The 26,854-nt window shown below is 52.8% G+C and overlaps 1 protein-coding gene across 1 annotated transcript; it reads left to right on the top strand.

Moving 5' to 3' along the window:
* Positions 1 to 3,526: 3,526 nt before the first annotated feature.
* Positions 3,527 to 26,854, top strand: LOC121275137 (nucleolar protein 9; the record flags this gene model as incomplete). The annotated part of the gene is made up of 8 exons (XM_041182553.1): positions 3,527 to 3,637; positions 4,126 to 4,267; positions 5,697 to 5,889; positions 7,825 to 7,965; positions 23,275 to 23,394; positions 24,089 to 24,319; positions 25,182 to 25,287; positions 26,553 to 26,854. Coding segments are annotated over 8 exons (1,202 nt in total), but the record flags the coding sequence as incomplete, so codon positions are not given.

The raw sequence follows: 26,854 nt of genomic DNA, 5'->3' as shown, positions 1-26,854 counted from the left end.
GCCAAAGGTCCATCGAGCTGAAAGGTTCAGCTGGAGCAGGTCTGGGTTAAAACACCACACCAGGCCGCGTAAGGACATGCTGGTCCAGGTTCGGCCACAAGGGGGTCGGTTTGGAGGAGCGCGTGAAAGGAGAGGAGGGGTTTTGGGGGGGGTCATTCCAGGGCCCAGGCAGCTGGAGGCCAACGGGGGAGCGGTTAAAATTGGCGGGTGTGGGGGCGAGGGGCCGGAATTGGAGGAGAGTGGAGACCCCAGAGGGCTGTGGGGGTGCGTGCCGGAGATTCCGAAGACAGGCAGGGCAGGGGGTGGGTGTGACGCCGTGGAGGGATGTGAAAACAAGGGTGAGAGTTTGTTAACCGAGATGTTTTGCTGGACCGGGAGCCATTGTGGGGGGGGGGGGGATGGGTTGGGAATACTCGAGTCCGGAGGTGACGAAGGGGCGGGTGAGGGCTTCAGCGGCCGATGAGCCAGCACAATGGCAATGTTAAGATTGTGGAAATAATGATAAGTGAACACGCCCCATTAAAGCGTGGGTGAGTCATGACACTCAATCCCGGTATCTATTACTTCATAAATACTGACCAAGCCTTAACTGATACATTAAAGTCCAGTCTGTAACTCACTCCCGGGTATCTGTTATTCTATATATAAACCAGCCCGAACCCCTCGATTAGATTCCAGTCTGTAACTCACTCCCGGGTATCTGTTATTCTATATATAAACCACCCGAACCCCTCGATTAGATTCCAGTCTGTAACTCACTCCCGGGTATCTGTTATTCTATATATAAACCAGCCGAACCCCTCGATTAGATTCCAGTCTGTAACTCACTCCCGGGTATCTGTTATTCTATATATAAACCAGCCGAACCCCTCGATTAGATTCCAGTCTGTAACTCACTCCCGGGTATCTGTTATTCTATATATAAACCACCCGAACCCCTCGATTAGATTCCAGTCTGTAACTCACTCCCGGGTATCTGTTATTCTATATATAAACCAGCCGAACCCCTCGATTAGATTCCAGTCTGTAACTCACTCCCGGGTATCTGTTATTCTATATATAAACCACCCGAACCCCTCGATTAGATTCCAGTCTGTAACTCACTCCCGGGTATCTGTTATTCTATATATAAACCAGCCGAACCCCTCGATTAGATTCCAGTCTGTAACTCACTCCCGGGTATCTGTTATTCTATATATAAACCACCCGAACCCCTCGATTAGATTCCAGCCTGTAACTCACTCCCGGGTATCTGTTATGCGATATATAAACCACCCGAACCCCTCGATTAGATTCCAGTCTGTAATTCACTCCCGGGTATCTGTTATTCTACATACAAACCACCCAAACCCCTCAATTAGATTCCAGTCCGTAACTCACTCCCGGGTACCTGTTATTCTAATATATAAACCACCTGAACACCTTGATTAGATTCCAATCTATAAATCACTCCCGGGTACCTGTTATTCTATACATAAACCACCCGATCCCCTCGATTAGATTCCAGTCTGTAACTCACTCCCGGGTATCTGTTATTCTATATATAAACGACCCGAATACCTCGATTAGATTCTAGTCTGTAACTCACTCCCGGGTATCTGTTATATATAAGCCACCCGAACCCCTTGATTAGATTCCAGCCTGTAACTCACTCCCGGGTATCTGTTATTCCAAACATTAACCACCCAAACCCCTCGATTACGTTCCAGTCTGTCACTCACTCCCGGGTATCTGTTATTCTATATATAAACGACCCGTACACCTCGATTAGATTCCAATCTATAAATCACTCCCGGGTATCTGTTATTCCAAACATTGACCACCCAAACCCCTCGATTACATTCCAGCCTGTAACTCACTCCCAGGTATCTGCTATTCTATATATAAACCACCCAAACCCCTCGATTAGATTCCAGCCTGTAACTCCCTCCCGGGTATCTGTTATTCTATATATAAACCACCCGAACCCCTCGATTAGATTCCAATCTATAAATCACTCCCGGGTATCTGTTATTCCAAACATTAACCACCCAAACCCCTCGATTACATTCCAGCCTGTAACTCACTGCCGGGTATCTGTTACTCTATATATAAACCACCCGAACCCCTTGATTAGATTTCAGTCTGTAATTCACGCCCGGGTATCTGTTATTCTATATATAAACCACCTGAACCCCTCTATTAGATTCCAGCCTGTAACTCACTCCCGGGTATCTGTTATTCTATATATAAACCACCTGAACCCCTCGATTAGATTCCAGCCTGTAACTCACTCCCGGGTATCTGTTATTCTACATACAAACCACCCAAACCCCCCAATTAGATTCCAGTCTGTAACTCACTCCCGGGTACCTGTTATTCTATATATAAACCACCCGAACCCCTCGATTAGATTCCGGTCTGTAACTCACTCCCGGGTATCTGTTATTCTATATATAAGCCACCCGAACCCCTCGATTAGATTCCAGCCTGTAACTCACTCCCAGGTATCTGCTATTCTATATATAAACCACCCAAACCCCTCGATTAGATTCCAGCCTGTAACTCCCTCCCGGGTATCTGTTATTCTATATATAAACCACCCGAACCCCTCGATTAGATTCCAATCTATAAATCACTCCCGGGTATCTGTTATTCCAAACATTAACCACCCAAACCCCTCGATTACATTCCAGCCTGTAACTCACTGCCGGGTATCTGTTACTCTATATATAAACCACCCGAACCCCTTGATTAGATTTCAGTCTGTAATTCACGCCCGGGTATCTGTTATTCTATATATAAACCACCTGAACCCCTCTATTAGATTCCAGCCTGTAACTCACTCCCGGGTATCTGTTATTCTATATATAAACCACCTGAACCCCTCGATTAGATTCCAGCCTGTAACTCACTCCCGGGTATCTGTTATTCTACATACAAACCACCCAAACCCCCCAATTAGATTCCAGTCTGTAACTCACTCCCGGGTACCTGTTATTCTATATATAAACCACCCGAACCCCTCGATTAGATTCCGGTCTGTAACTCACTCCCGGGTATCTGTTATTCTATATATAAGCCACCCGAACCCCTCGATTAGATTCCAGCCTGTAACTCACTCCCGGGTATCTGTTATTCTATATATAAACCACCCGGACCCCTCGATTAGATTCCGGTCTGTAACTCACTCCTGGGTATCTGTTATTCTATGTATAAACCACCCAAACTCCTCGATTAGATTCCTGTCTGTAACTCATTCCCAGGTATCTGTTATTCTAAATATAAACCACCCGAACCCCTCGATTAGATTCCAGTCTGTAACTCACACCCGTGTATCTGTTATTCTATATATAAACCACCCGGACCCCTCGATTAGATTCCAGCCTGTAACTCACTCCCGGGTATCTGTTATTCTATATATAAACCACCCGAACCCCTCGATTAGATTCCAGTCTGTAACTCACTCTCAATCGTCTCTTATTCTGGATGAAAACCACCGGCATCCCTTGTGTGTCACTCACTAATGGTCCTTGATTCCTTACAGGGTCAAAGTGTGACATCCCCCACACCGGAAAAGTTACGGAATTTGACGTTCCCGATGGATTCTTGGAGGAGCTCCACGAACTGGCAAAGCTGCTGGAGACGAACGTGAAAGGTAGAGCAGTTCCGCGATTTGGACAGCACTGGCTGAGCGACCCCGAGTGCGCCGAGAACGGCGCTGGCGACCGATTTGAGATTATCGGTCTCGCTCACAATGTGGCTTACTTACCCCTGCTAGAAGCTGCATACATTCACACGACAGGGACCCGTCCCCCTGCAGGCGAAAGTGACATGCCCGGGTATCACGCCCGTTTCGAATTAAACCCAAGTGTGGGGCACAATCGTTGCCTAGTACGGTTTCCATTGCAACGACCCGACCAATCGGAGCCGACTTGCCGACCAATCCCTTTTCTCACACGGTGTGAATTGTCGCTCCCTTTGAAATTTGCCATTCTTGTGTTTGTCCCGATGAGTGCGGGATGAAACATTTCGACGAAATGTCTCTTAATTTTTTTCAAGACATGCCTCGAGTTCTGTACTGCCAAGCCACTAAAAATAAAATGCTTCCTCTCACCCACCCCGACCCCCGTTTGCTCCCTGCAGTGTTCCTGAGCCACCCCATCGCCAGTCCGGTGTTTCAAGTTGCCCTGCAGGTTCTGAGCCGGAGGCTGCCGGCCGTCTCTGGAGAGCTGTGCGCTGCCGTCGTCGAATATCTGGGGTCACTGGAGAAGGCGGAGGGATGCAGGTAAACACCCCGGCTTTTCTCATCCTTCTCACCCCCAACCCCACCCTCCCACCCTCTCTCTCCCTCCTTCCTTCCCTCTTCCTCCTTCCTTCCCTCTCCCTTTGTCTCTCTCCCCCTCCCTCTCTCTCCCTCCCTCCCTCTCCCACTCGGTCTCTCCCTCTCCCACTCCCCCCTCTCTCCCTCCCTCTCTCTCTCTCCCTCCCTCTCTCTCTCTCCCTCCCTCTCTCTCTCTCCCTCCCTCTCCCTCCCTCTCCGTCCCTCCATCCCTCCCCCTCCCTCTCTCCTTCCCTCTCACTCTCTGTCCCTCTGCCCCCCCCTCTCTCTCTCTTTCCCTCACTCCACCCCCTCTTTCCCTGTCTCTCTCCCTTCCTCCGTCCCTCCCTCCCTCCGTCCCTCCCTCCCTCCCTCCCCCCCCCCTTTTCTCTCTCCCTCCCTCTCTCTCCCTCCCTCCCCCTCCCTCTCTCTCTCAATGGCGGGGCTATTGAAATCAGGAGGCGCTTGAGAGGCTGGAGTTGGGGGAGATTTCGGTGTGTTGTGGGGGTTGGAGGAGACGTCAGAGATGAGGGGGTTGGTGGGGTGGCGCGAGGTAATGGAGGGATTTGGGGAGGGAAAAAAAGAGGACAACACCTGGCTTGCAGGAGAGCTGGTGTAGGACAGTGAGCAGAGCTGGTGTAGGACAGTGAGCAGAGCTGGTGTAGGACAGTGAGCAGAGCGGGTGTAGGACAGTGAGCAGAGCTGGTGTAGGACAGTGAGCAGAGCTGGTGTAGGACAGTGAGCAGAGCTGGTGTAGGACAGTGAGCAGAGCTGGTGTAGGACAGTGAGCAGAGCTGGTGTAGGACAGTGAGCAGAGCTGGTGTAGGACAGTGAGCAGAGCTGGTGTAGGACAGTGAGCAGAGCTGGTGTAGGACAGTGAGCAGAGCTGGTGTAGGACAGTGAGCAGAGCTGGTGTAGGACAGTGAGCAGAGCTGGGGGGTGGTGGGGGGACGGGACTCGGTGCGAGTTGGGACATGCGGGGGTTGGGGGGGTGGGGAGGGCAGCGGAGTTTTGGAAAGGGACTGAAGTTTACGGAGGGCGGGAACGCCGGGAGAGCAGCCGTGGGGGAGGGTTGGCTGGTTGGGAATAGACGGGTCCGGAGGTGACGGGCAAGGGCTTCAGCGGCCGATGAGCCGAGACCGGGGTGGGAGGTGGGGGGCCAAGTCGGAGGCAGAAGTAGGCGATCTCGACGACAACGGAGAGGTTGTGTGGTCAGGTAATCTCCCCCCCCCACCCCCGCCATAAAGGACACCTTGCCCGCCCTCCCCCCGTTACAGGGAGGGGCACCAGACGCAACGCCGGTGGGGGTGATGGGGGAAATAAAAAACAATGCCTCTTAACAAGAACAGCATCTGTTTTTTTTTTCTCTTCTTTCCCCCACCCCCCCCCAACACAGTCCGCTGCTGATATTCCTAAAGGACAAGACGGGCAGCCGCCTCCTGGAGAGCGTCATCCGGGTGTCGGGCAAGAAGCTGGTCAAGAGGATGTACAAGGCTCACTTCAGGGGGCAGCTGGTGGCTCTGGCCCTCCACCCCATCGCCAACTTCACGGTCCAGAGGCTGCTGGCGGCTGCCGCCTCGCGGAAGCTGGTGAGTTTGGGGAGTCGGTGGGGTGCGCGGAGCACCTCCCCTCGCGCCGGAAGCCTCCTCCCCCCGCATCACCGCTACCGCACGCCTCCCCCATGCGCTCTTGATGGAAGGTTCCTCTCCCTCGACGGACTGCTGCCCGACCCCCGCTGAGCGCTCCCAGCGCGCCCCCGATTTTATCTCAGGATTTCCGGCGCTGCGGGTTTCGCGTTGCGCTTACGATTTCCGCCGACCCAGGGAAGGAACGAGGAGCTCCGGTGACGCCGATCCACCGGAGGAGCTGGGGCTGGTTTCCCCGCCCCACCCCGGATATGGGGAAAGGCCGAGCGGAGATTTGACGGAGGTGGAAGCATCGCAAAGGTGGTGGAGAGGGCGGGACGCGAGTGGGAACCGAGACTGTGGGGGGTAGGGGGTGTGCAGGGAGGAGGAGGAGGAGGAGGGCTTTGGCGGGAGTAGCACCAGGTGCGTTGCTCGCTCGCGGAGCCGGCGCAGGGACGGTGGGGGGGGGGGGCTGCCGAAAGGCACACCCCACCGTCCGAGGCGTCACCGCTCCATCACCCCCGTGGGCGGACCTCGGCCATGTGCCGGGAGCATCCCTGTCTCCGGGTCAGAAGCCTGTCCCACCAAAGCTGGAGGAGACCCGGGATCCGGTCACACTCCGCCCGGCACTGGTGGTCCCAGCCCGTTGGGGGGTGCGAATCGGACGCGCTCTGGCTTGAGCCCGGCGCCCCCTGCGTGCGGTGACAGTCACTGAGTTGGAGAGATGACACCAGGCACGCCAGGTCCGTGCCTCTTAACTTTAAGGTCGGCTGCTCCGTTTCCCGGCTTCCCCTCTGCTGGCGCAGTAGCATTGATCCGCCAGCAGAGGGTGGCGCTGCATCACATTAATCACAAGATGGAGAAACCGGATTGAGGGGGAGAGGATTCGACCCTTGTTTAAATTCTTTCACCTTCCCCACCCCCACCTCCTCCATCCCCTCCCCAACAGACAGAAGAGGGAGCTTTACTCTGTATCTAACCCCGTGCTGTACCTGTCCTGGGAGTGTTTGATGGGGACAGTGTAGATGGCGCTTTACTCTGTATCTAACCCCGTGCTGTACCTGTCCTGGGAGTGTTTGATGGGGACAGTGTGGAGGGAAATTTACTCTGTATCTAACCCTGTGCTGTACCTGTCCTGGGAGTGTTTGATGGGGACAGTGTAGAGGGAAATTTACTCTGTATCTATCCCCGTGCTGTACCTGACATGGAACTGTTTGACGGGTCAGTGTAGAGGGAGCTTTACTCTGTATCTAACCCCGTGCTGTACCTGTCCCAGGAGTGTTTGATGGGGACAGTGTAGAGGGAGCTTTATTCTGTATCTAATCCCATGCTGTACCTGTCCTGGGAGTGTTTGATGGGGACAATGTAGAGGGAGCTTTACTCTGTATCTAACCCCGTGCTGTACCTGTCCTGGGAGTGTTTGATGGGGACAGTGTCGGGGGAGCTTTACTCTGTATCTAACCCCGAGCTGTACCTGTCCTGGGAGTGTTTGATGGGGACAGTGTAGAGGGAGATTTACTCTGTATCTAACCCTGTGCCTTACCTGTCCTGGGAGTGTTTGATGGGGACAGTGTAGAGGGAGCTTTACTCTGTATCTAACCCCGTGCTGTACCTGTCCTGGGAGTGTTTGATGGGGACAGTGCAGAGGGACATTTACTCTGTATCTAACGCTCTGCTGTACCTTGTAGAAGGATAAGGAAGCCACCACCTTCTCAAGGGGGCAATTATGGGTGGGCAATAAATGCTGGGCCTGGCCAATGACGCCCACATCGCAGGAATGAATTTAAAGAAGTGTATGGTTGACACTGGAGTTGGGAGTTGATTAACCAGCCTTATATCAGTCCCTAGCTGGCCCTCCCTCACCTACTCACCGCTCTCTCTCTCTGTGGCTGTCCTCAGTTCTCGAAGGTGTTCGACGAGCTCTGCCCCACCCTGGAGGACATCTTAGCACAGGGCCACATGGGCATCATGACCGAGCTGGTGTCCGGCTGCGTCAAGCACAAGGAGAAGCAGCCAGAGATACTGATGAAGCTGTACCAGGTGAGACAGCGACCCCGGAGTGACCCGCCCTCCGTTCCCCCCCACCACTCCCACGCCACCTTCGCCGGCTCCTCTTAACTGCGGGGCTTGGGGAGGGGGTAGAGAGAGGGCAGCCCTCCCTCCCTGTTCTCCTCTCCCCTCCCCATCCGCAGCTGGGGTATTTGACGGCGTGGGACCCGGCAGACATGCCCCTCAAACACGGAGGGAGAGAAAGAGAAAGACAGGGAAAGATGGAGAGAGAGAGAGACAGGGAAAGATGGAGAGAGAGAGAGACAGGGAAAGATGGAGAGAGAGAGAGAGAGACAGGGAAAGATGGAGAGAGAGAGAGAGAGACAGGGAAAGATGGAGAGAGAGAGAGAGAGACAGGGAAAGATGGAGAGAGAGAGACAGGGAAAGATGGAGAGAGAGAGGCAGGGAAAGATGGAGAGAGAGAGGCAGGGAAAGATGGAGAGAGAGAGACAGGGAAAGATGGAGAGAGAGAGACAGGGAAAGATGGAGAGAGAGAGAGAGACAGGGAAAGATGGAGAGAGAGAGAGAGACAGGGAAAGATGGAGAGAGAGAGAGAGAGAGACAGGGAAAGATGGAGAGAGAGAGAGAGAGACAGGGAAAGATGGAGAGAGAGAGAGAGACAGGGAAAGATGGAGAGAGAGAGAGAGACAGGGAAAGATGGAGAGAGAGAGAGAGATAGGGAAAGATGGAGAGAGAGAGAGAGACAGGGAAAGATGGAGAGAGAGAGAGAGACAGGGAAAGATGGAGAGAGAGAGAGAGACAGGGAAAGATGGAGAGAGAGAGAGAGACAGGGAAAGATGGAGAGAGAGAGAGAGACAGGGAAAGATGGAGAGAGAGAGAGAGACAGGGAAAGATGGAGAGAGAGAGAGACAGGGAAAGATGGAGAGAGAGAGACAGGGAAAGATGGAGAGAGAGAGAGAGAGAGACAGGGAAAGATGGAGAGAGAGAGAGAGAGACAGGGAAAGATGGAGAGAGACAGGGAAAGATGGAGAGAGAGAGAGAGACAGGGAAAGATGGAGAGAGAGAGGCAGGGAAAGATGGAGAGAGAGAGAGAGACAGGGAAAGATGGAGAGAGAGAGAGAGACAGGGAAAGATGGAGAGAGAGAGAGAGACAGGGAAAGATGGAGAGAGAGAGAGAGACAGGGAAAGATGGAGAGAGAGAGAGAGAGAGACAGGGAAAGATGGAGAGAGAGAGAGAGAGACAGGGAAAGATGGAGAGAGAGAGAGAGAGACAGGGAAAGATGGAGAGAGAGAGAGAGAGACAGGGAAAGATGGAGAGAGAGAGAGAGAGACAGGGAAAGATGGAGAGAGAGAGAGAGAGACAGGGAAAGATGGAGAGAGAGAGAGAGACAGGGAAAGATGGAGAGAGAGAGACAGGGAAAGATGGAGAGAGAGAGACAGGGAAAGATGGAGAGAGAGAGACAGGGAAAGATGGAGAGAGAGAGACAGGGAAAGATGGAGAGAGAGAGAGAGAGACAGGGAAAGATGGAGAGAGAGAGAGACAGGGAAAGATGGAGAGAGAGAGAGAGAGACAGGGAAAGATGGAGAGAGAGAGAGACAGGGAAAGATGGAGAGAGAGAGAGAGAGACAGGGAAAGATGGAGAGAGAGAGACAGGGAAAGATGGAGAGAGAGACAGGGAAAGATGGAGAGAGAGAGACAGGGAAAGATGGAGAGAGAGAGACAGGGAAAGATGGAGAGAGAGAGAGAGAGACAGGGAAAGATGGAGAGAGAGAGAGACAGGGAAAGATGGAGAGAGAGAGAGAGAGACAGGGAAAGATGGAGAGAGAGAGAGAGAGACAGGGAAAGATGGAGAGAGAGAGACAGGGAAAGATGGAGAGAGAGAGACAGGGAAAGATGGAGAGAGAGAGACAGGGAAAGATGGAGAGAGAGAGAGAGACAGGGAAAGATGGAGAGAGAGAGAGAGACAGGGAAAGATGGAGAGAGAGAGAGAGACAGGGAAAGATGGAGAGAGAGAGAGAGACAGGGAAAGATGGAGAGAGAGAGACAGGGAAAGATGGAGAGAGAGAGAGACAAGGAAAGATGGAGAGAGAGAGAGAGACAGGGAAAGATGGAGAGAGAGAGACAGGGAAAGATGGAGAGAGAGAGAGAGAGAGAGACAGGGAAAGATGGAGAGAGAGAGAGAGACAGGGAAAGATGGAGAGAGAGAGACAGGGAAAGATGGAGAGAGAGAGACAGGGAAAGATGGAGAGAGAGAGACAGGGAAAGATGGAGAGAGAGAGACAGGGAAAGATGGAGAGAGAGAGACAGGGAAAGATGGAGAGAGAGAGAGAGACAGGGAAAGATGGAGAGAGAGAGACAGGGAAAGATGGAGAGAGAGAGAGAGACAGGGAAAGATGGAGAGAGAGAGACAGGGAAAGATGGAGAGAGAGACAGGGAAAGATGGAGAGAGAGAGACAGGGAAAGATGGAGAGAGAGAGAGACAGGGAAAGATGGAGAGAGAGAGACAGGGAAAGATGGAGAGAGAGAGACAGGGAAAGATGGAGAGAGAGAGAGAGACAGGGAAAGATGGAGAGAGAGAGAGAGAGAGAGAGACAGGGAAAGGTGGAGAGAGAGAGAGAGAGAGAGAGACAGGGAAAGATGGAGAGAGAGAGAGAGAGAGACAGGGAAAGATGGAGAGAGAGAGAGAGAGAGAGACAGGGAAAGATGGAGAGAGAGAGAGAGAGAGAGACAGGGAAAGATGGAGAGAGAGAGAGAGACAGGGAAAGATGGAGAGAGAGAGAGAGACAGGGAAAGATGGAGAGAGAGAGAGAGACAGGGAAAGATGGAGAGAGAGAGAGAGACAGGGAAAGATGGAGAGAGAGAGAGAGACAGGGAAAGATGGAGAGAGAGAGAGAGGCAGGGAAAGATGGAGAGAGAGAGAGAGACAGGGAAAGATGGAGAGAGAGAGAGAGACAGGGAAAGATGGAGAGAGAGAGAGAGACAGGGAAAGATGGAGAGAGAGAGAGAGACAGGGAAAGATGGAGAGAGAGAGAGAGACAGGGAAAGATGGAGAGAGAGAGAGAGACAGGGAAAGATGGAGAGAGAGAGAGAGACAGGGAAAGATGGAGAGAGAGAGACAGGGAAAGATGGAGAGAGAGAGACAGGGAAAGATGGAGAGAGAGAGAGAGAGAGGCAGGGAAAGATGGAGAGAGAGAGAGACAGGGAAAGATGGAGAGAGAGAGAGAGAGACAGGGAAAGATGGAGAGAGAGAGAGAGAGAGACAGGGAAAGATGGAGAGAGAGAGAGACAGGGAAAGATGGAGAGAGAGAGAGACAGGGAAAGATGGAGAGAGAGAGAGAGACAGGGAAAGATAGAGAGAGAGAGACAGGGAAAGATGGAGAGAGAGAGACAGGGAAAGATGGAGAGAGAGAGACAGGGAAAGATGGAGAGAGAGAGAGAGAGAGACAGGGAAAGATGGAGAGAGAGAGAGAGACAGGGAAAGATGGAGAGAGAGAGAGAGACAGGGAAAGATGGAGAGAGAGAGAGAGACAGGGAAAGATGGAGAGAGAGAGAGACAGGGAAAGATGGAGAGAGAGAGAGAGACAGGGAAAGATGGAGAGAGAGAGAGAGACAGGGAAAGATGGAGAGAGAGAGAGAGACAGGGAAAGATGGAGAGAGAGAGAGAGACAGGGAAAGATGGAGAGAGAGAGAGAGAGAGAGACAGGGAAAGATGGAGAGAGAGACAGGGAAAGATTGAGAGAGAGACAGGGAAAGATGGAGAGAGAGACAGGGAAAGATGGAGAGAGAGAGACAGGGAAAGATGGAGAGAGAGAGACAGGGAAAGATGGAGAGAGAGAGAGAGAGAGACAGGGAAAGATGGAGAGAGAGAGAGAGAGAGAGACAGGGAAAGATGGAGAGAGAGAGAGACAGGGAAAGATGGAGAGAGAGAGAGACAGGGAAAGATGGAGAGAGAGAGAGAGAGACAGGGAAAGATGGAGAGAGAGAGAGACAGGGAAAGATGGAGAGAGAGAGAGAGAGACAGGGAAAGATGGAGAGAGAGAGAGAGACAGGGAAAGATGGAGAGAGAGAGAGAGACAGGGAAAGATGGAGAGAGAGAGAGACAGGGAAAGATGGAGAGAGAGAGACAGGGAAAGATGGAGAGAGAGAGAGAGAGAGACAGGGAAAGATGGAGAGAGAGAGAGAGAGACAGGGAAAGATGGAGAGAGACAGGGAAAGATGGAGAGAGAGAGAGAGACAGGGAAAGATGGAGAGAGAGAGAGAGACAGGGAAAGATGGAGAGAGAGAGAGAGACAGGGAAAGATGGAGAGAGAGAGAGAGACAGGGAAAGATGGAGAGAGAGAGAGAGACAGGGAAAGATGGAGAGAGAGAGAGAGACAGGGAAAGATGGAGAGAGAGAGAGAGATAGGGAAAGATGGAGAGAGAGAGAGAGACAGGGAAAGATGGAGAGAGAGAGAGAGAGAGACAGGGAAAGATGGAGAGAGAGAGAGAGACAGGGAAAGATGGAGAGAGAGAGAGAGACAGGGAAAGATGGAGAGAGAGAGAGAGACAGGGAAAGATGGAGAGAGAGAGAGAGAGACAGGGAAAGATGGAGAGAGAGAGAGAGACAGGGAAAGATGGAGAGAGAGAGAGAGACAGGGAAAGATGGAGAGAGAGAGAGAGACAGGGAAAGATGGAGAGAGAGAGAGAGACAGGGAAAGATGGAGAGAGAGAGAGAGAGAGACAGGGAAAGATGGAGAGAGAGAGAGAGAGACAGGGAAAGATGGAGAGAGAGAGAGAGAGACAGGGAAAGATGGAGAGAGAGAGAGAGAGACAGGGAAAGATGGAGAGAGAGAGAGAGAGACAGGGAAAGATGGAGAGAGAGAGAGAGAGACAGGGAAAGATGGAGAGAGAGAGAGAGACAGGGAAAGATGGAGAGAGAGAGACAGGGAAAGATGGAGAGAGAGAGACAGGGAAAGATGGAGAGAGAGAGACAGGGAAAGATGGAGAGAGAGAGACAGGGAAAGATGGAGAGAGAGAGAGAGAGACAGGGAAAGATGGAGAGAGAGAGAGACAGGGAAAGATGGAGAGAGAGAGAGAGAGACAGGGAAAGATGGAGAGAGAGAGAGACAGGGAAAGATGGAGAGAGAGAGAGAGAGACAGGGAAAGATGGAGAGAGAGAGACAGGGAAAGATGGAGAGAGAGACAGGGAAAGATGGAGAGAGAGAGACAGGGAAAGATGGAGAGAGAGAGACAGGGAAAGATGGAGAGAGAGAGAGAGAGACAGGGAAAGATGGAGAGAGAGAGAGACAGGGAAAGATGGAGAGAGAGAGAGAGAGACAGGGAAAGATGGAGAGAGAGAGAGAGAGACAGGGAAAGATGGAGAGAGAGAGACAGGGAAAGATGGAGAGAGAGAGACAGGGAAAGATGGAGAGAGAGAGACAGGGAAAGATGGAGAGAGAGAGAGAGACAGGGAAAGATGGAGAGAGAGAGAGAGACAGGGAAAGATGGAGAGAGAGAGAGAGACAGGGAAAGATGGAGAGAGAGAGAGAGACAGGGAAAGATGGAGAGAGAGAGACAGGGAAAGATGGAGAGAGAGAGAGACAAGGAAAGATGGAGAGAGAGAGAGAGACAGGGAAAGATGGAGAGAGAGAGACAGGGAAAGATGGAGAGAGAGAGAGAGAGAGAGACAGGGAAAGATGGAGAGAGAGAGAGAGACAGGGAAAGATGGAGAGAGAGAGACAGGGAAAGATGGAGAGAGAGAGACAGGGAAAGATGGAGAGAGAGAGACAGGGAAAGATGGAGAGAGAGAGACAGGGAAAGATGGAGAGAGAGAGACAGGGAAAGATGGAGAGAGAGAGAGAGACAGGGAAAGATGGAGAGAGAGAGACAGGGAAAGATGGAGAGAGAGAGAGAGACAGGGAAAGATGGAGAGAGAGAGACAGGGAAAGATGGAGAGAGAGACAGGGAAAGATGGAGAGAGAGAGACAGGGAAAGATGGAGAGAGAGAGAGACAGGGAAAGATGGAGAGAGAGAGACAGGGAAAGATGGAGAGAGAGAGACAGGGAAAGATGGAGAGAGAGAGAGAGACAGGGAAAGATGGAGAGAGAGAGAGAGAGAGAGAGACAGGGAAAGGTGGAGAGAGAGAGAGAGAGAGAGAGACAGGGAAAGATGGAGAGAGAGAGAGAGAGAGACAGGGAAAGATGGAGAGAGAGAGAGAGAGAGACAGGGAAAGATGGAGAGAGAGAGAGAGAGAGAGACAGGGAAAGATGGAGAGAGAGAGAGAGACAGGGAAAGATTGAGAGAGAGAGAGAGACAGGGAAAGATGGAGAGAGAGAGAGAGACAGGGAAAGATGGAGAGAGAGAGAGAGACAGGGAAAGATGGAGAGAGAGAGAGAGACAGGGAAAGATGGAGAGAGAGAGAGAGGCAGGGAAAGATGGAGAGAGAGAGAGAGACAGGGAAAGATGGAGAGAGAGAGAGAGACAGGGAAAGATGGAGAGAGAGAGAGAGACAGGGAAAGATGGAGAGAGAGAGAGAGACAGGGAAAGATGGAGAGAGAGAGAGAGACAGGGAAAGATGGAGAGAGAGAGAGAGACAGGGAAAGATGGAGAGAGAGAGAGAGACAGGGAAAGATGGAGAGAGAGAGACAGGGAAAGATGGAGAGAGAGAGACAGGGAAAGATGGAGAGAGAGAGAGAGAGAGGCAGGGAAAGATGGAGAGAGAGAGAGACAGGGAAAGATGGAGAGAGAGAGAGAGAGACAGGGAAAGATGGAGAGAGAGAGAGAGAGAGACAGGGAAAGATGGAGAGAGAGAGAGACAGGGAAAGATGGAGAGAGAGAGAGAGAGACAGGGAAAGATAGAGAGAGAGAGACAGGGAAAGATGGAGAGAGAGAGACAGGGAAAGATGGAGAGAGAGAGACAGGGAAAGATGGAGAGAGAGAGAGAGAGAGACAGGGAAAGATGGAGAGAGAGAGAGAGACAGGGAAAGATGGAGAGAGAGAGAGAGACAGGGAAAGATGGAGAGAGAGAGAGAGACAGGGAAAGATGGAGAGAGAGAGAGACAGGGAAAGATGGAGAGAGAGAGAGAGACAGGGAAAGATGGAGAGAGAGAGAGAGACAGGGAAAGATGGAGAGAGAGAGAGAGACAGGGAAAGATGGAGAGAGAGAGAGAGACAGGGAAAGATGGAGAGAGAGAGAGAGAGAGAGACAGGGAAAGATGGAGAGAGAGACAGGGAAAGATGGAGAGAGAGACAGGGAAAGATGGAGAGAGAGACAGGGAAAGATGGAGAGAGAGAGACAGGGAAAGATGGAGAGAGAGAGACAGGGAAAGATGGAGAGAGAGAGAGAGAGAGACAGGGAAAGATGGAGAGAGAGAGAGAGAGAGAGACAGGGAAAGATGGAGAGAGAGAGAGACAGGGAAAGATGGAGAGAGAGAGAGACAGGGAAAGATGGAGAGAGAGAGAGAGAGACAGGGAAAGATGGAGAGAGAGAGAGACAGGAAAGATGGAGAGAGAGAGAGAGAGACAGGGAAAGATGGAGAGAGAGAGAGAGACAGGGAAAGATGGAGAGAGAGAGAGAGACAGGGAAAGATGGAGAGAGAGAGAGACAGGGAAAGATGGAGAGAGAGAGACAGGGAAAGATGGAGAGAGAGAGAGAGAGAGACAGGGAAAGATGGAGAGAGAGAGAGAGAGACAGGGAAAGATGGAGAGAGACAGGGAAAGATGGAGAGAGAGAGAGAGACAGGGAAAGATGGAGAGAGAGAGGCAGGGAAAGATGGAGAGAGAGAGAGAGACAGGGAAAGATGGAGAGAGAGAGAGAGACAGGGAAAGATGGAGAGAGAGAGGCAGGGAAAGATGGAGAGAGAGAGAGAGGCAGGGAAAGATGGAGAGAGAGAGAGAGACAGGGAAAGATGGAGAGAGAGAGAGAGACAGGGAAAGATGGAGAGAGAGAGAGAGACAGGGAAAGATGGAGAGAGAGAGAGAGACAGGGAAAGATGGAGAGAGAGAGAGAGACAGGGAAAGATGGAGAGAGAGAGAGAGACAGGGAAAGATGGAGAGAGAGAGAGAGAGAGACAGGGAAAGATGGAGAGAGAGAGAGAGAGAGAGACAGGGAAAGATGGAGAGAGAGAGAGAGAGAGAGACAGGGAAAGATGGAGAGAGAGAGAGAGACAGGGAAAGATGGAGAGAGAGAGAGAGACAGGGAAAGATGGAGAGAGAGAGAGAGACAGGGAAAGATGGAGAGAGAGAGAGAGACAGGGAAAGATGGAGAGAGAGAGAGAGACAGGGAAAGATGGAGAGAGAGAGAGAGACAGGGAAAGATGGAGAGAGAGAGAGAGACAGGGAAAGATGGAGAGAGAGAGAGAGACAGGGAAAGATGGAGAGAGAGAGGGAGACAGGGAAAGATGGAGAGAGAGAGAGAGACAGGGAAAGATGGAGAGAGAGAGAGAGACAGGGAAAGATGGAGAGAGAGAGAGAGACAGGGAAAGATGGAGAGAGAGAGAGAGACAGGGAAAGATGGAGAGAGAGAGAGAGACAGGGAAAGATGGAGAGAGAGAGAGAGATAGGGAAAGATGGAGAGAGAGAGAGAGACAGGGAAAGATGGAGAGAGAGAGAGACAGGGAAAGATGGAGAGAGAGAGAGAGAGAGACAGGGAAAGATGGAGAGAGAGAGAGAGACAGGGAAAGATGGAGAGAGAGAGAGAGACAGGGAAAGATGGAGAGAGAGAGAGAGAGACAGGGAAAGATGGAGAGAGAGAGAGAGACAGGGAAAGATGGAGAGAGAGAGAGAGACAGGGAAAGATGGAGAGAGAGAGAGAGACAGGGAAAGATGGAGAGAGAGAGAGAGACAGGGAAAGATGGAGAGAGAGAGAGAGAGAGACAGGGAAAGATGGAGAGAGAGAGAGAGAGACAGGGAAAGATGGAGAGAGAGAGAGAGAGACAGGGAAAGATGGAGAGAGAGAGAGAGACAGGGAAAGATGGAGAGAGAGAGACAGGGAAAGATGGAGAGAGAGAGACAGGGAAAGATGGAGAGAGAGAGACAGGGAAAGATGGAGAGAGAGAGAGAGAGACAGGGAAAGATGGAGAGAGAGAGAGACAGGGAAAGATGGAGAGAGAGAGAGAGAGACAGGGAAAGATGGAGAGAGAGAGAGACAGGGAAAGATGGAGAGAGAGAGAGAGAGACAGGGAAAGATGGAGAGAGAGAGACAGGGAAAGATGGAGAGAGAGAGAGAGACAGGGAAAGATGGAGAGAGAGACAGGGAAAGATGGAGAGAGAGAGACAGGGAAAGATGGAGAGAGAGAGACAGGGAAAGATGGAGAGAGAGAGAGAGAGACAGGGAAAGATGGAGAGAGAGAGAGACAGGGAAAGATGGAGAGAGAGAGAGAGAGACAGGGAAAGATGGAGAGAGAGAGACAGGGAAAGATGGAGAGAGAGAGACAGGGAAAGATGGAGAGAGAGAGACAGGGAAAGATGGAGAGAGAGAGAGAGACAGGGAAAGATGGAGAGAGAGAGAGAGACAGGGAAAGATGGAGAGAGAGAGAGAGACAGGGAAAGATGGAGAGAGAGAGACAGGGAAAGATGGAGAGAGAGAGAGACAAGGAAAGATGGAGAGAGAGAGAGAGACAGGGAAAGATGGAGAGAGAGAGACAGGGAAAGATGGAGAGAGAGAGAGAGAGAGAGAGACAGGGAAAGATGGAGAGAGAGAGAGAGACAGGGAAAGATGGAGAGAGAGAGACAGGGAAAGATGGAGAGAGAGAGACAGGGAAAGATGGAGAGAGAGAGAGAGACAGGGAAAGATGGAGAGAGAGAGAGAGACAGGGAAAGATGGAGAGAGAGAGAGAGACAGGGAAAGATGGAGAGAGAGAGAGAGAGAGAGAGACAGGGAAAGATGGAGAGAGAGAGAGAGAGAGAGACAGGGAAAGATGGAGAGAGAGAGAGAGAGAGAGAGACAGGGAAAGATGGAGAGAGAGAGAGAGAGAGAGAGACAGGGAAAGATGGAGAGAGAGAGAGAGACAGGGAAAGATGGAGAGAGAGAGAGAGACAGGGAAAGATGGAGAGAGAGAGAGAGACAGGGAAAGATGGAGAGAGAGAGAGAGACAGGGAAAGATGGAGAGAGAGAGAGAGACAGGAAAGATGGAGAGAGAGAGAGAGACAGGGAAAGATGGAGAGAGAGAGAGAGACAGGGAAAGATGGAGAGAGAGAGAGAGACAGGGAAAGATGGAGAGAGAGAGAGAGACAGGGAAAGATGGAGAGAGAGAGAGAGACAGGGAAAGATGGAGAGAGAGAGAGAGACAGGGAAAGATGGAGAGAGAGAGAGAGACAGGGAAAGATGGAGAGAGAGAGAGAGACAGGGAAAGATGGAGAGAGAGAGAGAGATAGGGAAAGATGGAGAGAGAGAGAGAGACAGGGAAAGATGGAGAGAGAGAGAGAGAGAGACAGGGAAAGATGGAGAGAGAGAGAGAGACAGGGAAAGATGGAGAGAGAGAGAGAGACAGGGAAAGATGGAGAGAGAGAGAGAGACAGGGAAAGATGGAGAGAGAGAGAGAGAGACAGGGAAAGATGGAGAGAGAGAGAGAGACAGGGAAAGATGGAGAGAGAGAGAGAGACAGGGAAAGATGGAGAGAGAGAGAGAGACAGGGAAAGATGGAGAGAGAGAGAGAGACAGGGAAAGATGGAGAGAGAGAGAGAGAGAGACAGGGAAAGATGGAGAGAGAGAGAGAGAGACAGGGAAAGATGGAGAGAGAGAGAGAGAGACAGGGAAAGATGGAGAGAGAGAGAGAGAGACAGGGAAAGATGGAGAGAGAGAGAGAGAGACAGGGAAAGATGGAGAGAGAGAGAGAGAGACAGGGAAAGATGGAGAGAGAGAGAGAGACAGGGAAAGATGGAGAGAGAGAGACAGGGAAAGATGGAGAGAGAGAGACAGGGAAAGATGGAGAGAGAGAGACAGGGAAAGATGGAGAGAGAGAGACAGGGAAAGATGGAGAGAGAGAGAGAGAGACAGGGAAAGATGGAGAGAGAGAGAGACAGGGAAAGATGGAGAGAGAGAGAGAGAGACAGGGAAAGATGGAGAGAGAGAGAGACAGGGAAAGATGGAGAGAGAGAGAGAGAGACAGGGAAAGATGGAGAGAGAGAGACAGGGAAAGATGGAGAGAGAGACAGGGAAAGATGGAGAGAGAGAGACAGGGAAAGATGGAGAGAGAGAGACAGGGAAAGATGGAGAGAGAGAGAGAGAGACAGGGAAAGATGGAGAGAGAGAGAGACAGGGAAAGATGGAGAGAGAGAGAGAGAGACAGGGAAAGATGGAGAGAGAGAGAGAGAGACAGGGAAAGATGGAGAGAGAGAGACAGGGAAAGATGGAGAGAGAGAGACAGGGAAAGATGGAGAGAGAGAGACAGGGAAAGATGGAGAGAGAGAGAGAGACAGGGAAAGATGGAGAGAGAGAGAGAGACAGGGAAAGATGGAGAGAGAGAGAGAGACAGGGAAAGATGGAGAGAGAGAGAGAGACAGGGAAAGATGGAGAGAGAGAGACAGGGAAAGATGGAGAGAGAGAGAGACAAGGAAAGATGGAGAGAGAGAGAGAGACAGGGAAAGATGGAGAGAGAGAGACAGGGAAAGATGGAGAGAGAGAGAGAGAGAGAGACAGGGAAAGATGGAGAGAGAGAGAGAGACAGGGAAAGATGGAGAGAGAGAGACAGGGAAAGATGGAGAGAGAGAGACAGGGAAAGATGGAGAGAGAGAGACAGGGAAAGATGGAGAGAGAGAGACAGGGAAAGATGGAGAGAGAGAGAGAGACAGGGAAAGATGGAGAGAGAGAGACAGGGAAAGATGGAGAGAGAGAGAGAGACAGGGAAAGATGGAGAGAGAGAGACAGGGAAAGATGGAGAGAGAGACAGGGAAAGATGGAGAGAGAGAGACAGGGAAAGATGGAGAGAGAGAGAGACAGGGAAAGATGGAGAGAGAGAGACAGGGAAAGATGGAGAGAGAGAGACAGGGAAAGATGGAGAGAGAGAGACAGGGAAAGATGGAGAGAGAGAGAGAGACAGGGAAAGATGGAGAGAGAGAGAGAGAGAGAGACAGGGAAAGGTGGAGAGAGAGAGAGAGAGAGAGAGACAGGGAAAGATGGAGAGAGAGAGAGAGAGAGACAGGGAAAGATGGAGAGAGAGAGAGAGAGAGAGACAGGGAAAGATGGAGAGAGAGAGAGAGAGAGAGACAGGGAAAGATGGAGAGAGAGAGAGAGACAGGGAAAGATGGAGAGAGAGAGAGAGACAGGGAAAGATGGAGAGAGAGAGAGAGAGAGGGAAAGATGGAGAGAGAGAGAGAGACAGGGAAAGATGGAGAGAGAGAGAGAGACAGGGAAAGATGGAGAGAGAGAGAGAGACAGGGAAAGATGGAGAGAGAGAGAGAGACAGGGAAAGATGGAGAGAGAGAGAGAGACAGGGAAAGATGGAGAGAGAGAGAGAGACAGGGAAAGATGGAGAGAGAGAGAGAGACAGGGAAAGATGGAGAGAGAGAGAGAGATAGGGAAAGATGGAGAGAGAGAGAGAGACAGGGAAAGATGGAGAGAGAGAGAGAGACAGGGAAAGATGGAGAGAGAGAGAGAGAGAGACAGGGAAAGATGGAGAGAGAGAGAGAGACAGGGAAAGATGGAGAGAGAGAGAGAGACAGGGAAAGATGGAGAGAGAGAGAGAGAGACAGGGAAAGATGGAGAGAGAGAGAGAGACAGGGAAAGATGGAGAGAGAGAGAGAGACAGGGAAAGATGGAGAGAGAGAGAGAGACAGGGAAAGATGGAGAGAGAGAGAGAGACAGGGAAAGATGGAGAGAGAGAGAGAGAGAGACAGGGAAAGATGGAGAGAGAGAGAGAGAGACAGGGAAAGATGGAGAGAGAGAGAGAGAGACAGGGAAAGATGGAGAGAGAGAGAGAGAGAGACAGGGAAAGATGGAGAGAGAGAGAGAGAGACAGGGAAAGATGGAAAGAGAGAGAGAGAGAGACAGGGAAAGATGGAGAGAGAGAGAGAGAGACAGGGAAAGATGGAGAGAGAGAGAGAGAGACAGGGAAAGATGGAGAGAGAGAGAGGCAGGGAAAGATGGAGAGAGAGAGAGGCAGGGAAAGATGGAGAGAGAGAGACAGGGAAAGATGGTGAGAGAGAGACAGGGAAAGATGGAGAGAGAGAGAGACAGGGAAAGATGGAGAGAGAGAGAGAGACAGGGAAAGATGGAGAGAGAGAGAGAGACAGGGAAAGATGGAGAGAGAGAGAGAGACAGGGAAAGATGGAGAGAGAGACAGGGAAAGATGGAGAGAGAGAGAGAGACAGGGAAAGATGGAGAGAGAGAGAGAGACAGGGAAAGATGGAGAGAGAGAGAGAGACAGGGAAAGATGGAGAGAGAGAGAGAGACAGGGAAAGATGGAGAGAGAGAGAGAGACAGGGAAAGATGGAGAGAGAGAGAGAGAGACAGGGAAAGATGGAGAGAGAGAGAGAGAGACAGGGAAAGATGGAGAGAGAGAGAGAGAGAGACAGGGAAAGATGGAGAGAGAGAGAGAGACAGGGAAAGATGGAGAGAGAGAGAGAGACAGGGAAAGATGGAGAGAGAGAGAGAGACAGGGAAAGATGGAGAGAGAGAGAGAGACAGGGAAAGATGGAGAGAGAGAGAGAGACAGGGAAAGATGGAGAGAGAGAGAGAGACAGGGAAAGATGGAGAGAGAGAGAGAGAGAGACAGGGAAAGATGGAGAGAGAGAGAGAGAGACAGGGAAAGATGGAGAGAGAGAGAGAGACAGGGAAAGATGGAGAGAGAGAGAGAGAGACAGGGAAAGATGGAGAGAGAGAGAGAGAGAGACAGGGAAAGATGGAGAGAGAGAGAGAGAGAGAGACAGGGAAAGATGGAGAGAGAGAGAGAGAGACAGGGAAAGATGGAGAGAGAGAGAGGCAGGGAAAGATGGAGAGAGAGAGACAGGGAAAGATGGAGAGAGAGAGACAGGGAAAGATGGAGAGAGAGAGAGAGAGAGACAGGGAAAGATGGAGAGAGAGAGAGAGACAGGGAAAGATGGAGAGAGAGAGAGAGACAGGGAAAGATGGAGAGAGAGAGAGAGACAGGGAAAGATGGAGAGAGAGAGAGAGACAGGGAAAGATGGAGAGAGAGAGAGAGACAGGGAAAGATGGAGAGAGAGAGAGAGACAGGGAAAGATGGAGAGAGAGAGAGAGAGAGACAGGGAAAGATGGAGAGAGAGAGAGAGAGACAGGGAAAGATGGAGAGAGAGAGAGAGACAGGGAAAGATGGAGAGAGAGAGAGAGAGACAGGGAAAGATGGAGAGAGAGAGAGAGAGAGACAGGGAAAGATGGAGAGAGAGAGAGAGAGAGAGACAGGGAAAGATGGAGAGAGAGAGAGAGAGACAGGGAAAGATGGAGAGAGAGAGAGGCAGGGAAAGATGGAGAGAGAGAGACAGGGAAAGATGGAGAGAGAGAGACAGGGAAAGATGGTGAGAGAGAGACAGGGAAAGATGGAGAGAGAGAGAGAGACAGGGAAAGATGGAGAGAGAGAGAGAGACAGGGAAAGATGGAGAGAGAGAGAGAGACAGGGAAAGATGGAGAGAGAGAGAGAGACAGGGACAAGTGGTTGAACAAAGAGAAAGTCAGAAGAACGAGAGGGGATCTTATTGAGACAGATAAGATCCTGAGGGGGGAGGTTTGACAGGGTGGATGCTGAGAGGATGTCTCCCCCCTCGTGGGGGGTTGGGGAGGGGGGGCGGGGGGGAATGTAGAACGAGGAGGGGGGAGCACAGTGTAAAAGTAAGGCGGGGAGGAGGTCTCCCATTGAAGAGGGAGATGAGGAATTTCTTCTCTCAGGGGGTGGGGGGGGGGGGTCAGTCTGTGGGATTCTACCCCCCCCCCCCCCGCCCCGAGAGCGGCGGAGGCCGGGTCACTGAATATATCCGAGGCCGAGTTAGACAGAGTTTCGATCGACGAGGGTTATAGGGGGAGGGAGGGAGGGACATGGGAAATTGGAGATGAGGCTGCAGTCAGATCAGCCACGATCTTACCGAATGGTGGGGTGGGGTGGGGTGGGGGGGGGGGAGAAGCAGGCTCGAGGGGCTGAGTGGCTTCCTCCTCCTACATCTGTCCTTTTGGTTCTGTGGTTCCCTAGCTCAGTGGGGGGGGGGGGGGGGGGGGGGGGGGGGACGACGGGACTCACTTGGGATAATTTTCCTGCCTCTCTCCTGACCCAAGGAGGGGTATTGAAGACCATTATAACTCTCCCCCCCCCTCCTCCCCCCCCCCCCCCCCACCCCCCCCCGCCCCACCCACCCACGATTCCGCTTCTGTCCTCTGTTCTTCCGCCTCACGCCCGGGACCTGTTTCTGCTCTCCAGGCTTTCCACTGCTGCGAGCCGGCCTCCAGGAGGGCGGCCTGCGCCCCGCTCTTCATCTCCCTGCTGACGTACGAGGTTTACTACGACCTGGCCGAGGAGGAGCTGACCACGGAGCACCAGGTGAGTCCGGGACGCCAGGGAGCCCCCCCCCAGCCTAGGCAGAAGGACCCGCGGCTCTGACGTTGCGAGGGACAGCAGTTTCCTTCTTGTTCGAAGTCCCCCTGCCCCCCCAGCGGGTGAAAGGTCAAAAATTTGACCCACCCCTTCCCCGCCCGCGCCCAGACCTTGTTCTATTCCAGTTATCCAGGCGGGTGAAGGATGGAACTGGAGCCAATATTTACGCTCCTGGTTTTTTTTTCACTTGGATGTTTATTTACGGCGAAGCCCGCCCGCAAGCGCGTAACTCCTAGCCCCGGCAAAGCCAGCAGGGGTGGTAACGTTGCTGGACCCATTGGTCCAGAGGTCAGGGCCAATGCTCTGGAGGCGTCGCACCCCAGCAAGAGCCGCCAAGGGGGGACCTAAACTTGGCGCGTTGTCAAATAAATCCGGAATAAAGGCGCCAGTCTCGGCACGGGGACCATGAAATCATCAGGCCGTCGATTTTTTTTAAGAAAAACCCCACCTGGTTCGCCACCGCCGCCCCCTGGGGAAGGGAACCCAGCGCCCAGCCTGGCCCATATGTGATTACCCCCCCCCCCCCCCCCCCCCCGCCCCAAAACCCAAACAAAGAGTCATACCCCACCAAACTCGCACCATCGCTGCCTGCGTCTCCGCTGACCCGCCTCCCGGCGTTCTCTCTTTCCCCCCCCCCCAGCCCTCCGAGGAGCCGCGCCTGACGGCCGTCAGCCACCACGGCTCGCTGCTCGCCCAGCACCTGCTCCGCTTCGACCAGCCCGCCGCCCTAGCGCTCAGCCTGGCGGCCATGTCGGCGGGGGACCGGGTCAAGCTGGCCTGCGACCAGGCCGGCAGCCACGTCTTCGACGCCCTGCTGACCAGCGCCACCGTGTCGGACAAGCAGAGGAAGAAGGTGGTCGGGAAATTCAAGGTGAGGATCGGAGCCGAGAGGGGTGGGGGGCTTAAAAACAAACAAAACGTGATAAACGGGATGAGGGAGGGCGTAAAATATTAACCGGGACAGAGGGGGTTAAGGAGGGTCCCGATCGAGGGTATAAAATATTAACACGGACAGAGGGGGTTAAGGAGGGTCCCGATCGAGGGTATAAAATATTAACCAGGACAGAGGGGGTTAAGGAGGGTCCCGATCGAGGGTATAAAATATTAACCGGGACAGAGGGGGTTAAGGAGGGTCCCGATCGAGGGTATAAAATATTAACACGGACAGAGGGGGTTAAGGAGGGTCCTGATCGAGGGTATAAAATATTAACCGGGACAGAGGGGGTTAAGGAGGGTCCCGATCGAGGGTATAAAATATTAACCGGGACAGAGGGGGTTAAGGAGGGTCCCGATCGAGGGTATAAAATATTAACCGGGACAGAGGGGGTTAAGGAGGGTCCCGATAGAGGGTATAAAATATTAACCGGGACAGAGGGGGTTAAGGAGGGTCCCGATCGAGGGTATAAAATATTAACTGGGACAGAGGGGGTTAAGGAGCGTCCCGATCGAGGGTATAAAATATTAACCGGGACAGAGGGGGTTAAGGAGGGTCCCGATCGAGGGTATAAAATATTAACCGGGACGGGGAGGGGGGTTGAGGAGGGTCCCGATCGAGGGTATAAAATATTAACCGGGACGGGGAGGGGGGTTGAGGAGGGTCGTGATGGGCAGACAGGAGTTGACGTATCGGTGCGGTCGAGTGAGGCGCCAACGTCGGGTTTATTCCGGGAGGTCCGGCCGTTACCTTTCGGCGCCCGGATCTCAGGCGTGTCTCTTCCTTCCTTGTTCCCCAGGGCCATTTCGCCCAGCTGGCCTGTGACAGGCACGGCAGCCGGGTCCTCGACCAGATCTGGGCCTCGGCGCCCGTCGGAATGAAGCAGACCATCGCCCAGGAGCTCGGTGAGCGGCCTCTCCACCGTCTGGCCCCGCCACCCGTGTGGGGGGGCTTTTTTTTTGTTGTTTGTTCATTTTTTGTTTTGTCCTCTTTTGCCGCACCCCCCCCCACCTACCTCACTTCCCTTTTATCATGACCCTCGGATGGATCAGCAACCCGGGGCTCGGAGTGCCGAGCTTCCCTGGGCCCGGTCAAGTGGAGCGTGACGGGGGGGGGGGGGGGGGCAGGGCAGAGGGCAGGGGTCACCGAGTGCCCAGGTGGATTATTGGGATGCTGGGAGCTGCTGGGGAAGAGACCCAGGGATTAGAAAGGCAAACAGAGTGTTGGCCTTTATTGCAAAGGGGAGCTGGGAGTCTGAAAGTCGGGAAGTCCTGCTCCAACTGGACAGGGCGTTGGCGAGTCCGCAGCCGGAGTACTGCGCAGAGTTCTGGTCTCCTTACTTAAGGAGGGACGTACTTGCGCTGGAAGCCGTTCAATGAAGGTTCACTCGGCCGATTCCTGGGATGAAGGGGGGGGTTTGTCTCATGGAGAAAGGTTGAGCAGGTCGGGGCCGGTACCCATTGGGGTTTAGAAGAACGAGATGGGATCTTATTGAGGCAGATAAGATCCTGAGGGGGGAGGTGGAGAGGGGGTTTGACAGGGTGGATGCTGAGAGGATGTTTCCCCCCTCATGGGGGGGGAGGGGGGAATCTAGAACGAGGGGGGCGGGTCTTGTCGAAGAGGGAGACAAGCAGAAATTTCTTCTCTCGGGTGGCGGGGGGGGGGTGCGGTGGGTCGGTCTGTGGGATTCTCCTCCCCCCACCCCCTCACAGAGAGCGGCGGAGGCTGGGTCACTGAATATATCCGAGGCTGAGTTAGACAGAGTTTCGATCGACAACGAAGGGAGTCGAGGGTTTTGGGGGGGGTAGGCAAACAGGGAAGTAGAGTCGAGGCTACAGTCTTATCGAATGGCGGGGAGGGGGGGAAAGCAGGCTCGAGGGGCCGAATGGCCCACCCCTGCTCTTTATTTCTGATGACCTCAGGGAGACACCCTGGAATAGAGATGAGGAAGAAACTGGGGGGCGGGGGGGGGGGTGGTTGTGGTGGTGGCGGCGCATTGGCACAGGGCCTACGGTTGGCCCTGGCGCTCCAGGACTAGGGAAAGGACCGTCGTTCTTCCTCCCTGCCCGGCGGGCCCTAGCCAGAGCCAGAAGAACCTTAGGAGCAGCCCCCCCCACCCCTGGCCCCCAGTCTTGCCTCAGCTTAACCACCCTCTCGTCTTGCATTTCAGCCGGCAGAGAGAGCGAGCTGCGGAGCCACCCGATCGGACGTCATGTCGCCCGGAACCTGGCCCTGGCGCACTTCATCAAGCGTCGGCGCGAGTGGGATGAGCACCAGGCGGCGGAGAGCAAGCGGCGGAAGATGTTCGCGGAGCTGCTGGAGGACTGAGCGAGGGTGGAAATGCCTCGAGAGAGAGAGAGAGAGAGAGAGAGAGAGACAGACAGAGTCTGCGGTCAACCACCCCCCCACCACCTGGCCGTTCCGGAAGTGTCGGGGGGTGGTTTTAATCTTGCCTTGCCTCTGTGTGTCAGA

This window comes from Carcharodon carcharias, unplaced genomic scaffold, assembly GCF_017639515.1.
Source record: "Carcharodon carcharias isolate sCarCar2 unplaced genomic scaffold, sCarCar2.pri scaffold_1059_ctg1, whole genome shotgun sequence".
Taxonomy (NCBI): Eukaryota; Metazoa; Chordata; class Chondrichthyes; order Lamniformes; family Lamnidae; genus Carcharodon; species Carcharodon carcharias.
This window is presented reverse-complemented; position numbering and strand designations above follow the sequence as displayed.